This window comes from Dipodomys ordii, unplaced genomic scaffold, assembly GCF_000151885.1.
Source record: "Dipodomys ordii isolate 6190 unplaced genomic scaffold, Dord_2.0 Scaffold118, whole genome shotgun sequence".
NCBI classification, from domain to species: Eukaryota; Metazoa; Chordata; class Mammalia; order Rodentia; family Heteromyidae; genus Dipodomys; species Dipodomys ordii.
In genome coordinates this window covers 1,496,361-1,510,275 of record NW_012267334.1, presented here as the reverse complement: position 1 = coordinate 1,510,275, position 13,915 = coordinate 1,496,361, and the positions used below count along the sequence as shown (strand labels likewise).

The 13,915-nt window shown below is 60.1% G+C and overlaps 1 protein-coding gene across 2 annotated transcripts; it reads left to right on the top strand.

Moving 5' to 3' along the window:
* Positions 1-6: 6 nt before the first annotated feature.
* On the top strand, positions 7-3,001 carry LOC105995663 (chromosome unknown open reading frame, human C9orf69). 2 transcript variants are annotated; one of them, XM_013029476.1, is made up of 2 exons: positions 7-167; positions 977-3,001. In XM_013029476.1, exon 2 carries the CDS (start codon positions 1,073-1,075, stop codon positions 1,493-1,495), a length of 423 nt encoding a protein of 140 aa, XP_012884930.1. In that variant the 5' UTR covers positions 7-167; positions 977-1,072; the 3' UTR covers positions 1,496-3,001. The 2 variants fall into 2 exon arrangements, with proteins under 2 accessions (XP_012884930.1, XP_012884929.1); XM_013029475.1 differs by having other exon boundaries at positions 7-187.
* The last annotated feature ends 10,914 nt before the right edge of the window (positions 3,002-13,915 follow it).

Here is a 13,915-nt window from a genome sequence, read left to right as displayed (position 1 = left end):
CCCCCGCCGGCGACCCGGGCTCCTCCGCCCGCGGACCCGCCCTGAGCCCTCGTCGTTTCCAGCCGCCGGTTATGTGGCAAGCCGAGTAGGGGAAGCGAAATCCACCGCCAGGAGAGAGAAATGGGGCCGCAGCGCCGCGGTGACACCGCCTAGATCACCCCCTCGCGGTACAGGCAGCCCCAGACAGGTGCTGGTGTTGGCACCCCCTTTTACAGCGGAGGAATGGGGATGGGGGGTCAGGTAACCCGACAACCCCGGGGTTCTGGCCTAGCAGGTCGCCCCGGAGACCCCGGCCTGTGGGCACCCTGCTCTCAACCCTGACCCATTGTGGTCCTTGGATCAGGCATCCGGGGATCCTGGGCAGAGGTGGGCATGGCAAATGAGCCCTTAAGCCTAGAAAAGGCAGCAAGAGGCTGCAGGTGGGGCGGAGTGGCTTAGGCAGGCTCCACAAGTCCCAGCCCCATTGGCGCTGTCACCGACTGTCCCTGGGAGCCACCCCTTCCCCCGGGGACTCCGGGTGAGGGGCTGCACCTGGCCCAGCCAGCCCCTCTCCCAGCACTGGGGACAGAATGGATACCTCTAGCTTTCACTAGCTTCCTGACAGGTGCGGTGTTGGTCTGCAGTCTTGAACTCAGCCTGGGCACTGGCCTGAGCTATTGTGCTCAAGGGTAGGGCTCTACCACTGGAGCCACAGCTCTACTTCCAGCTATTTGGAGCAGCTAATTAAAGAGTCTCTAGGACTTGCTTACCAAGGCCAGCTTAAATGGGAGTTCATCAGATCTCAGCCTCCTGAATAGTTAGGGTTACAGGTGTGAGCCACCAGTGCCCCAACTTTCTGTAGGAAGACAGCCCCAGGGTGCAACCCCCCCTCCCCCAGGCCTGACTCAGTCCTGCTGCACCGTCTGATTCCCTGGGAAGAGCACCTCCTTCCTGCTGTCCTTGCACTCACCATCCTGTCCTGTCCCTTTCCCTGCAGGCCCAGGCCTCCCCTGAGGCTCAGCTGCGGGCTCCCAGGCCTAGGAGTCCATGACACCTATGCTGGAGGCCCCACCGCCGCAATTGTCTGGGCCCAATGCCGGTCATGCCCATCCCGCGCCGGGTGCGCTCCTTCCACGGCCCCCACACCACCTGCCTGCACGCGGCCTGTGGGCCCGTGCGCACCTCCCACCTGGCACGCACCAAGTACAACAACTTTGACGTGTACATCAAGACGCGCTGGCTGTACGGCTTCATCCGCTTCCTGCTGTACTTCAGCTGCAGCCTCTTCACGGCCGCTCTGTGGGGAGCCCTGGCCGCCCTCTTCTGCCTGCAGTACCTGGGCGTGCGTGTGCTGCTGCGCTTCCAGCTCAAGCTGTCTGTGCTGCTGCTGCTGCTGATGGGCCGCCGGCGCCTGGACTTCCGCCTGCTGAACGAGCTGCTCATCTATGCCATCCATGTGACCATGCTCCTGGTCGGGGGTCTGGGCTGGTGCTTTATGGTCTTCGTGGACATGTGAGGGCATCGGCTTCTATGGGCTTTCATGGTGCCCTGTTCTGGTTCTTCCTGGCTGCCTGGGGCTGGCCTGGGCTTTTTCTGTCCCATCCTGCAGGCGAGGCCTACAGCACATGCTCCCACGAGGGAGCCAAAAGGGCTGAGACTGCTCGCTCATGGGGACCCTGTCCCCTTCCTCCCGCTGGCTCTGTGCTACGGTTCCTGGGTTCCAGTCCAGGCCCAGCAGCCCTCAGGGCCTCCTGCCTATGGTTCTCATGAGCACTTTTCCATGTTGTCCTCTGGGGTGGCCCATCTGCCCAGTCTGCTCGTGAGACCCGTGTCACCCAGATCAGCGTTGGGCCCCACCAGCGAAGGGTCCTGGACACAGAGGGGCCTCCTGGCTTCTCGGCCCCTTCCCACTCACCACTGTTCCCCCACCCCAGCCTCAGGGACTGGTCAGGGTCCACTGGCAGACACCCCACACTGCCACAGAGCTGTCCTGAGGCTCAAGAGTCGCTTGGGTTGGTTCATGCAGTCCAGCAGTGTGCCAAAGACAACACTGGCGGGTGCCTGGGGCAGGACCCCCGGGAGCACAGGCCTTGCGTGCCTGCGCCCGCAGACAGCCCCAGGCCTTCACTGGGCAGGCGCGCTGAGAACAGCAGTGCAGCCGGGTGGCCTCTTTGGCTTTGGGGCCTTTGATTCTCTTTCTCTGTGGGGTTGGGAGCTGCCTGTCTCCAGCAGAGGGCAGAGGTCTTGCTGGGACCCACCACAGAGAACATAGTACATTGTCTCCTAGACTGGCATGTGCAAAGGCTGTCTGTAGGCCGGTAGCGGCTCCTGGTCTCTCCCATGGCTACTAGAGCATGCCAGACGTGACATAGACATGGGCCTAGGAGAGTGTCCGCCCCAGAAGCACCCAGACCCCTGTTCTGGTCTTTGTGGGGGGTGGAACATGGCACCTGAGTGTTAGTGAGATGTGGGAGTGGTGAGGCTGGGAGTCTGTCACCGGGCTGGTCTGAGGATGGTAGTTGGTCAACACTTGCTTCTCCCCAAATTGTCACCCTTGCTCCCAAGGCGTGGGTGTGGCCCCTGTGACCCAGCCTGCCGGGTGAGCCAGTCACTGGGGGTCTGTGAGGACAATGTGCACCTTGAAGAGAAAGTTAGGAAAACCCAAACAGGTAGGGAAAGCAAAAAACACTGGCTGCGAAGCAAGCTCTGTAATTCGCAGCCAGCTTCCGTTCACTGGTCTAACAGAAGGGCTCTGTAGAAGATGTCCGTCTGAGTTCCGGGGCGGGCAGGTGAGGAGCCTCCCCAGTAAACCCTGCTTCTTGCTGCAGAGAATCTTTTGCACTAAATCATGCTCCTTCCTCAAAGAAGTTTTGTTCTGTGTTAATCAGCTTGTGATACTCAGCGCTGCCGCAGCCCTTGCTGGATGAGGTAGTATTTGGGGGCTGGTAGCAGAAGGGATGCCGTGCCGGCGTGAGTGTGAGCGGCAGGGCAGAGGCGGTGAGACCCTGCTGCACGCCCCGCTGCCCAGTGAATGTGAGCGGCAGGGCAGAGGCGGTGAGACCCTGCTGCACGCCCCGCTGCCCAGTGTCCCGAGTGCCTGTTAAATTCTTTATGAGATGAACCACCTGCATTAAACCTATTTTTTTAAAGTGTTGATGGAGTGATTGCTTAAAGCTCAGAACATAAACTTTTTGTGTTCTTGAGGCTGGGAATCAAAACAGCCTCGCACATACAGGCCTCACACGCAGGGCAAGCTCTCCAGCTTTTAAAGCTCAGTCTCATTTTTTAAGGACTTGATCACTAGCCAAAAGATGCCATAGAAACCATTCTGTAAAATTGGGACAGTTTCTAAAAGTGACCGCTTGTGATGTTGGTTATGGAGTCCTTGAGACCAGCTGTCTCAGGAAGTCACCAGGGAGGGCCTGGCGTCCATTGTAGTTGGCAAATAAAGATGAGGTACGTTTGATGTCCTGCTGGAGAGGCAGGAGTGGCAGAGAGTGCTCTGTTGAGGTCTGGGTGCTTGAAGAAGTCAAAGGTTAGTTGGTTGGTTTTTTGCCAGTCCTAGGGTTTGAACTCAGGGCCTGGGCACTGCCCCTGAGCTTCTTTTGCTCAAGGCTAGCACTCTACCACTTGAGCCACAGCGCCACTTCTGGTTTTTTCTGTGGATGTGGTACTGAGGAATTGAACCCAGGGTTTCATGCATGCTAGGCAAGCACCATACCACTAAGCCACATTCCCAGCCCCTCAAGGTCCTTGTTTAGTCAAAGACAACTTCAAGATACATCACACCTGTTCTTATTTATCACCTTGCTCTAAAGGAGGTCCTTGTTTCCCCATTCCAGGCTGCTTCTCGCACTGGAACGCAGCTCAAGCCACTGCCAGGGGAGCTCCCCTCAGGGCAGGTCTCCTTCTGTGTTGTCCCTTGTGGGAGCCACTAACCCCCAGTGGCCCCCATGCGTGTGGAGCGGTTGTTCCCCAGGCCTCTGGCAGTGGAGCTCCTCTGTGGGGGCTACCTGTGTGTAAGGGCCTCCCTTGGGCTCCAGGCTCCATTCACTCAACAGGGCTGGGGTTACTCAGGATTGGCCCCTGGCCCTCTGCCCAGTGGTAGACGGGCAGACCAGGCAATGCCACAGGTTCTGGCTAAGGTGTTTGGGGGCAGCGTGGGGACCCCCAACAACAGCTATGTATGCCTCTGCTGTGTGAGGAGACACTTAAGGGCCACTTTGCGGGAACTGGCCGTTCTGCAGCAGTGCCTCACTTAGCTCAGGTTTATTTGCTTCTCCATGAAAACATGTTCTAAGCACTCATAGAGCAGGGAAGAGCCAAAGACAGCCAGCCAGCCGGTGTCTGCCCACAGAGCTAACAGGTAAGCCAGCAACTCTGCAGGGAGCTGCAAAGCTACCTGTCCACTGTGCCCAGCGGCTGGTGGGAAAGGAGGGAGGGCATAAAGACCAGAAAGTCTGGGGTTAGTATGCTGACCTGCCCAGCCTCCAGAGACAGCACTTGGTCAGTGTTGGTCTGGAGTTAACAGCCCCATCCACCCCTGAGGGACAGCACCTGGGCAGTGGTGGCAGGTGGACAAATCAGTTTGGGAGACAGAAACTGGACTCTGAGCTGCTTCCTGGAGAGAGGAAGGAGGGCAGCACAGGCCTGGCTCAGATCACCAAAAAGGAATGCCCAAGGCAGAGTAGCCGCACCACAGAGGCGGGGGCGGCGTCTGGAGGAGTCGGAGGGGCTCAGGAAAGGACAGTCCCTGGGCGGGAGAGGGTCAGGACTGGAGCACAGGCACAGGAGGGACAGACAGACGGAGAGCCATCATGGGCAGAGCACTGGGGGAGGGTGGCAGAGCTGCCCACTGCTGAGGCCTCTCCACCTCCAGGTGGACCCTGGGCATGCAGCCGTGAGGTCCCGACTCCCCCATCATCATAACCCATGCCGTCGCCCCTGACCTTCACCTCCGTGGACGAGGCGGGCCTCCGTCAGTGACCAGGGAGACCCAGAGCCCCGGCACCAGCAGAGGGCAGGTGACCAGAAGAGCTCATGTTGGGGAATTTCTATAAATGAACCGTGCACTGGATAGAGGCTCTCTGCTGATTGGTTTCCAATCTCAGATGGACAAGGCCGAGCCAGAGACCCGGACCTGTGCCAGGTACCAGCCACCTGCTTCCGGAGACCCTGGTGGAGGTCCAAACAGCCAGCACTCGCACCAAGCTATGGTTTCAACAGAGGGTGGGCCAGGGACAGCTGGGACCAAGGGTCCACCGAGAGGGAGGGGTCAGGAAGGACATGCCCCACCGAGCCAGGATAGAAGGGGCAGCGGGGCCAGAGCACGACCCCAGGGCCGATTCCTGATTCCTCTGATGGTCTGTACCACGTACCACTGTTGATGTTTTGATGTTCCCTGACCTTGGGAAGGCCCGGCTGGGTCGCCCCCCCCCCTCCGCCCGCGCCTCCCAGTGCTGAGTCAGCGATTTCTGGGGAAGCGAGCATGCCCATCAGCAGTGGCCGCTGCGCGTTTCTCTTCTCCCTTTTTGGTCTTGTTTGGAAAGAAGGGTCCTGCCTGCCCGGTGCCTCCCTGCAGGCCTAGGCTCTGCTCCACACAGCTAGGAAGCTGCAGTTCCAGGCTGCAGGGTGACTTTCCAGAAACCCTAGCATCTGCCATGCCTCCTCACAGCTTCCCAAAGAGGGAGCTGCCCCCAGCAGCCTCCCAGCACCGGCAGGGACGTCCAGCCCAGCTGATTCAGCGGCTCTCAGCCTGCACCCCCCCCCCAAATCTGGGCAGCATGCCCAGGCCTGCTGGCAGCTGTGTCACACAGGGCCTCTGGCAGGGCTGTGTGGCCGCACTGCGTCTGATGGCAGGGGCGGGGACAGACCGGAGGGTGCAGGCTATCAGCACCACCTCCCCCCCACCCCGAAACGGCTGCTCCCCCCTGCCAAGGTGTAGCCACGGGAGGGGTGGGGTGGGCATCGGGCTTCAGAGTACTGTCCTGCCAGCTCCTTGTAGATGGCCTTGTCTTAAGCCAACAGGCCGTTTGAATCACCACAGCACCAGCCCCAGGAGCCCAGGTCAGAGGCAGAGGTCCTCTGTCCATCTCTGGTTGGGCCAGCTGTGGCCACTTGCCATCCTGCTGGTAGCCGGGGGCTGAGGGGCCTACGTGAGCTGCAGAGCAGCTGGCCCCGGGCAGCAGCCCTGGAGCCACAGTGCTCTCAGGACAGTGCAGGGAACGAGCCAGAGCCCCAGGGATCCAGCAGGAGGCAGTCTGCCCATGGATTGGGTTTCCAGCTGAGCCTGGGGCAACCAGAGGGGGTGGGGGCTGCTGGCCAGGCAGGCTCAGGCTGAGGGGCAGGTGTCTGCTGTTTGGCAAGTAGCCCTATGAAGGAGGAGTTGATGCAGAGCCTGGTAGAGTGGGACTGGCGGTGTGGGAAAGCTCCCTGGGCAGGCTGAGAGAGGGTCAGGCTGGGGGGGCAGGGGCAGGCAAAGCCAGCCAGAGGCTGGAGGAGGAAGCTAGGGTTCATCAGGAGGGTGGCCAGTAAGGCCAGGTCCAGGACCCAGGGCAGCCCCTGGGTCGCTCTGGGCAGTGCTGCCCACCGTGCTGGGCTCAGAGGCTGGTGAGTGGACAGACTGGCCATCAGCTGCATATCGACTGTCACTTGATAAGAGAGGACCCGCATTCTTTCCGCCTTCTCAGAATATTAATGACAGTCCTGTGAATGCCACATGAATATTCATGGAGAGATCAATCAAGTCCAGGCTGGCAGTGATCACACCGACATGCTGGGGACCGGCCAGGTGGTCTGGGATTGTGCACGCCGAGCTGGGTGTGGCTGTGTGCCCCTGCCACTGGCCAGGACTGGACTGGGTGGTGACCTCACCGCTCTGTAGTGGCCACAGTCTGGGGTTGAGGATCCTCCACAGAGGCCCCGAAGAGGCCCCACTCAGGATCTGCAACTCTCAGTGACCAAGTAGTGCCAGGTGAAGGGACAAGTGGTCAACCCCAAGCTGGCACAACCAGGTGTGCTGGTGGCCCTGGCCCTGGGGCTGTGTCTCAGCATACCGCCCACCCATCTCTGGCCAGCTGCCAGCCAGCCGCTCCCCTGAGCAGATTCACAGAGCCGAGAGTGCTTTGGGTCTTTCCTGTGGGCACAGCCAGGGGCTGGACTGCTCCTCCTGTCTTGGTGGGGAACACAGGCGCTGCCTTAAACCCCTTGAGTCTGCTGGGGGCTTCAGACCCCATTTTCTCCAGGGCTGTGAAGGCTCCTCTAAGCTAACACCCTTTGCTGCCAGGCTTTGCTCTGATTCCTGCCCGCCCACCCACCCACCCAGGCAGGGCAGCCCTTGGATGGTGCAAACCGGGTACCGGTATGAACTCATTATTTACAGCAGCACCATGACATCACGCTAACATGAATTATTTGTGTGTTTTTCAAATTGTTTTGCGATAACCCTGTCAATTTCCTTGGCCCCTGTAATGAACAAAGCTCCCTAAAGAGCACATTATCTCCCTTCATGCCGCAAGCGTTCACCCTGCCTGCGATGTCAGGGGGCTGCGGCCTCATTTGACCCTTCACCCCGCCTGCGATGGCTGGGCATATGTGCCTGGCACGCATGTGTGTGTGTGTGTGTGTGTTCCTCCTGTTCTGTTTCTCATCTCATCCCCGCCACCTGTGTCCTGGGCCCCCTCTGGGATTTCTGGAGAGAACCGAGGGGCTCAGGGAAGCCCCCAGGTGGCTAGCCCAGCCTTATTCCTGTATTCCTTCAGGGGACAAGGTGGGCAGAAAAATGCTGGCAGGCAGCCCAACCCTTTTAACCTCTGAGCGGCTTGCAGTGTAGCTCCAGGACTGGCTTGTTATTCAAGATGCTGGATGCAGCCGCAGCACTGTGGGCAGGAGCTGGAGATGATGACAGTGGGCCGCCCAGCATGTAGCCAACCCCTCCCGTGCCAGGCCAGGACTGCAAGATCTGCACAGGCAGAGCCCAGAGGTCCATTACTGGGCCTCCTCAGGGATGCTCTGATAGCCTGTGTCCTAAGGGTCAACTTGCAGGACGCTGGACCTGCTCTTGGAGAACAGACCCTGGAACTCGGTGGCCTGTTTTGAATGGATAGGTGAAGAAATGAATGGACTGTTGTCCCTGTGTCCTTGCCCAGAGGAAGCTTTCTATGCTCATTTTCTGAATGAGTATGCTGAGGTTCACCTAGGCTTCCTTAGGTCTCCCTCCAGAAGTGTCTGGAAAAGTGGCCCCACCACTTGCCCTGGAAGCCCTTCTACTGGTCTTACTCAAGTAGCTCTAGCCCTAGTCCGGACTCTGGGGAGAGTGCATCCTGCAAAGGGACGGCTGTCTCCGGGCTGCTGTGACCACTGCAGGGACTCGGTTGAGGCCCGTTGTCCCTCCTGGGGGTGGGGGTGAGTCACTGCCTCGCTCTGCCTGCCCCCCCCCCCAGAGCAGGAGGCAGCAGCTGTTTAACAGCTGCATGAAGTGGTGAAGGGAAATTTAGGACAAAAGAGGGAAAAGATTAGAGCATCCAATTTAAACCGAGGGGAGGCGTAGGGGAACCAAAACAGTCCTGCCCTAATTCCCCAGCTCAGGGAGCCACGGGCTGCAGATACTGACAAGAAACCAAAATACTCACCCAGTTTTCTTCTGCCCAAGGGCTCCAAACTTGGCCGGCAAGGATCCCACCGCCGTCCCCTGGGCCTGGGGAGTTGGCGGGACCACAGGCTGGGGATCAGGAGCCCCAGAATGTCCCGTGCCCTTGAGCTGCTGCCCTGCCCAGGGCAGCCCTGGAGCTGTGGGTTCGGAAGTCTCCGCGGCCACCGGCGTGGTGGGCCCGGGGCTGAGCATGTGGCAGGGAAGTGGCCAACCTTGGTGCCAGGTAAAACCCCAGCACTGCCCATCCCAGGCCAGGCAGAGCCCAGAGGGCAGGTGCAGCCCTCCCAGCTACAGCCCTGACCGCTAGTGCTGCACCAGCCGCTGAGGGGTGCAGCTGAGGGGGGCAGGGCTGGGCGGGGCAGCGTACCCCTTCAGCTGCCAGTGGAGGCAGAGGCTGCCCACAGGCCAGGCTTCTTGGGAGCCATGGGACCAGAGCAGCAATTCCAAGTTTCCTTTCAGCCGTCAGCCACTTCCAGCTTGAGCTACCCACAGGACTGTAGGGCGTGGGGGGCGGCTGGGGTCCTGGTCCTCCACTCTGCTCTTGGAGGCACAGAGGTATCGCAGCCAGGGCTGGTCTGCAAGCCGCAAAGGGAGCGATGGTGGTTCTACTGCGCACGCGGGGGACCCTCAGCACCGGCTGGGTAGGCGCGGAGCTCCTGCCAGGGCCAGTGTTCCCGCCATGCTGGTCCAGGGCTGCGCTGGCTGACACCAAGTCAGTGCTACACAGGAACAGAGGAGGCTCCAGACCCTTCCCAGTGAGATGGCCCCAGGCAGCGCTCTGGGCCTTAGAACAGAGACTAACAAGCTCAGTTCTTGGAAGGAGATGTACACCTTGGTCCCATAAATAAGAAAGTGAGTAGGGTCTAAGAGGGTGGACAGAGGCGTCCTGTCTGTAAACCCACATAGTGAAACATAATGAACACACAGGAGCGGTCTTCGGAAGCGTGATGGCGCGTGAGCTCTGCACTATTAAAACGCTGCTTATTCCACCCTGTAATTTAGAGGTACCAGGAGAGAGGAGAGACCCCACCCTTGAGATGAGGGACAGTGGTCACAGGGCAGGCATCCCCAGGGGCTGTGCGCCAGCCGCACAGATGTTTGCACACCTGGAAGTCCTGGCTGGCTGGGCCTCAGGGCAGCGGCGAGGGCCACACGGACACCGTCACCCACCGTGCCCCTCCCTGGAGTGTGGTCTGGAGCTACAGGTGGGACTGGGCGCTGGGGCTGGCCTGGGTCCTGGAGACATCTGGCTGCCCGCCCTCCTTGGGACACTTTTGGGCTTCTGCGTCAGGGCAGCAGTGCGGTGTGGGGAGTTCAGGGGCTTTTTAGTGCAGAACAGTGGACTGGTGCGGTGTCCCTACGGGAGCCCAACAGTGATGGCTGCCTGGTCCTCCACCGCCCACTTTGGATGGGAAGCCAGCGTTCCAGGGAAGGCCCCTCCCCGCCCCCACGCTGTGGGAGTCTGACACAGTGGTCACAGCGTGATTTGCTCAGTACTCCAGTCCAGGGAAGAGTCTTTGACTGGCCTGACCCCAGCTAAGAGGGGCTGGGGGGGGGGGTGGGCCTCGACCTGTCCAGGTCTACCGATATTCTCTGCTCAACCCTGTGAGACCAGCATTGGGCAGGGGCACGGGGAAGCTGCACTATCACGAGCCACCGCGCCTCCTGCTGGCTCTCAGGTGGCCAGAATCCACTTGTCATGCGCTGGGCAAGTGGACTGGCTGGACATCCAGGCCCGGAGGAAAGGTAGAGGTGGACAGGTGCTCACAGTGGGCCACAGGACTGGGCTTTGTCTGTAGGGCGGCTGAGACCCCGCCAGGTGCAGGCTGAGGCCTCTGCCTGGTGTCTAGGGCGGTTCTCACCTTTGCCCTTTGGCTCCATGGCTCCCCCTCCCCTCCCTGCAGCTGGCTCTGCCCTGGGACCCTCGATGACTCCTCGTCCATGGCAGTGGGCTGCGGGGCCAGGGAAGCTTTGGTGTTAAAAGAGGTCGTGGCCTCAAGCTGGAGGGGGAGTGGGCAAAATCCCAACTGCTAAAACGGAGAGACGGCTGCTGCTGCTGCTGCTGCTGCAGGCCTGGGCCTGGGGCAGGGCACGCGGGCTGCTGCCACTGTCCCTACCAGAACACAGCCTCCCCCCCCCCCTCCGGGCAGGGGCTCTGCTGCTTTCCTGGTTAGCTCAGGGCTGGGTCCTAAAGAGGAGGCACGGTGGGCAACAGGGTCTTTTGGAGCCCAGCCGAGCTCGGGAGCTGGCGCGAGGTGGAGGGCCAGTTTTTTCTCTTACAGCTCACTCACCAGAGACGCCTGCTGTCTCCCCATCAGCCTGCCCAGGGCTGGCAAGCTAGGCCTGGGAGCGGGATGGAGGGGGACCATGCTGGGGGTGGGAGCCAGGTCCTGGCACTCCAGGACAGGCTGTGGGGGATCAGAGTGGGAGGAGACGCGGGGCAGGGCAGGAGGGGAGCTGGGAGGCCGGGCAGGGCTGCCACAGTCCCCTGGAGGAGGGGGGTGCAGTAGGTCCAGGAGACAGAGAAGGTCTGAGAAGGTCTTAGGACAGACCCCTCAGGATCTCAGGTGTGACAAGATGTCCGAGGAGCGGAGGCTGAGCTGCCAGGGAGCACAGCTGCCATTTGCTGAAGTGGCGAGGGGGTGGGAGGAGAGGCTCTGGGGACGCCACGATTCAGCCAGGAGGGGCTTTGGCTGGAGGAATCAAGCTGCTCCCAGGGCGGAGGCAGCATGGCCTACAGGCCCACACATCTTGCCAACTCTGCACCACCTTGATGTTCAAACAGAGGCCCCTGGGGCCACGGGCCTCCCGGCAGGAGCCCTTGGAAAATGGGCGACCAGCATTTGGTGCAAAGCTGTTCGGGGTCTCTTGACCCAACTCCGTGGACTCTGACTTTCCCAGCCTGCTGCTCTCTGGAGAAAAGGAGTCATTGGTGCTGAGGCCCCCAACCCCAGGGTGGAACCGTGTCTGAGGTGTAGGAGGCGAACCCAGAGCCTACCACAGGCTATTCCCCACTGCGGAATCATCTTCTCCACTTCACAGCCCCTGGCGACCGAAACCTAAGGCCCTCTCCCCCCAGTCTCCCCCCCTCCCCTCGAGTCCTCCGCACCCCCCCAAGTCCCCTGCCAGTGTGCAGGCTGCGTGTTCTTTTTTTTTGGGGGGGTCTGGTCTTGGGGCCTGAACTCTGGGCCTGGGCACTGTCCCTGCACCTAAGCACTGTCCCTCAGTTCTTCAGCTCAAGGATAGCACCCTACCACTTGAGCCACAGCGCCACTTCTGGCTTTTTCTGCGTATGTGGTGCGGTGGAATGGAACCCAGGGCCTCAAGCATGCTAGGCAAGCTCTCTACCACTGAGCCACCTTCCCAGCCCTGTGTGTTCTTTCTAAACCCAATACTTCTCATCTATTAAACAGGAATCAAGCTGGGCACCAGTGGCTCACGCCTGTCATCCTAGCTACTCAGGAGGCTGAGATCTGAGGATTGTGGTTCAAAGCCAGCCGGAGCAGTAAAGTCTGTGAGTCTCTTATCTCCAATAAGCCACTCAGAAAATTGGAAGTGGGGGGCTGGGAAGGTGGCTCAGTGGTAGAGTGCTTGTCTTGCATGCCTGAGGCCCTGGGTTCGATTCCTCAGCACCACATAAACAGAAAAAGCCAGAAGTGGTGCTGTGGCTCAAGTGGTAGAGCACTTGCCTTGAGCTAAAGAGCTGAAGGACAGCGGCCAGGCCCAGAGTTCAAGCCCCACGACTGACCAAAAAGAGAAAAAAAAGAAAATCAGAAGTGGCGCTGTGGCTCAAGTGGTAGAACACTAGCCTTGAGCTGAAGAGCTGAGGGACAGTGCCCAGGCCCAGAGTTCAAGCCCCACAACTGACAAAAAACAAACAAACAAAAAAACAAGCTCAGAACAGGCAGCATAGGCCTGAAACATGGTACCCCAGTTTGCAAGTTCAGTGTGCAAGCTGTCTGGTGGAAAGGGCACCAAGGGCAGAGGCCCATGGCAAACAGCTTCCTGGATAGCTGTTGTCTTCCAAAACTTGTCAGTGTTCTCCTAATGTCTTCTTTTAAGAAGAATTTCTTGGACTGGGGGGTAGCTCAGTGGTAGAGCCTCTGCCTAGCACGTGGAAAAACCAGATGTCCAGAACCACATAAAAGAAAAAATCTTTAGTGTTCAGAAAATAGGTAATGATGCCAGATGTTGGTGGCTCACACCTGAATCCCGGCTACGGAGGAGTCTGAGATTTGAGGACCAAGATTAAAAGCCAGACCAGGAAGTCTGTTAAAAATCTTATCTCCAATTGACCAGTAAAAGAGCTGGAAGTGGAGCTGTGGGCTCAAGGTGTAGAGTGCCAGCCTTGAGCAAAAAAGCCAAGAGAGCCGGAGGCCTTGCGTTTGAGCCCCAGTTCCAGTACACTCACACTGATGAAACAGAGGAGGTGGTGCCCTCCTGGAGTGTGCTGAGGGGCTACTTACGGACCCATCTCCACCCTCTTTTCCATACAGGGACCCTGCCTGGGTCACTGGAGTCGGCTGCTATTTGTGGCTCACCTCAGGGCTGGAAGCAGCCAAAGGCATCATCTGTGGGTTTCACGGTTCAGCTGAGGTCTTAAGTGATGCTCAGGTGCCATCGGAAATCCTTCGCGCCGGCCTGCCTGCCTCCTGCCTGGGCCCTCAGACCGGCCCCAAGCCGCCTCCCCACCTGGAGCGCTTCTGCTCACACCTGTGTGGGGCAGGTGGCACTAAGGAGGCTGCTGCCCGTCCTCGTGGGCCGTGTGACTGCAATCCAAGCCACGTGTGTCCAGTATGCAGCGTGCTCCTTCTTCCCTGGACACCAGACCTAGTCGTGGACTGGGCTGGGCTCAGGGTGGACCCGGCAGAGTTTAGGGCCAAGGGGGCGGTGGGTGAGGCCCGCAGGGAGCTGGGGGTGTCTGGGGTGTTTTCCGAAGCAGAGCTGAAGCTGTGTAGAACCCAAAGTTCAGGCCAAGGGCCAGTCTGTGATGGTGGACGGGGCTTAGAGATGGGGGTCAGGGCGCGGACCGGGTCAAGCTTGGGAGACCTTGGCTAGCAGCCTGGAGGGCTTCGGCCCCAGGCCTCGGCTGGGAGCGCCCGGGGCGCAGGCGGGGCCGCTGTTTCTCGGAATCCCCTTCCTCCCAGTGACCTTGCTCCTGACCTCTGGCCCGGAGCCCGCCCCGGCTTCCGGCGAGGACCCGCAGTGGTCCGGGGTCCGAGTGGGCTCGGGCACCGAGGACCGCGGACGCAGGTTTGGGGGCAGCGGCCGCGGGGCGCCTCGGGT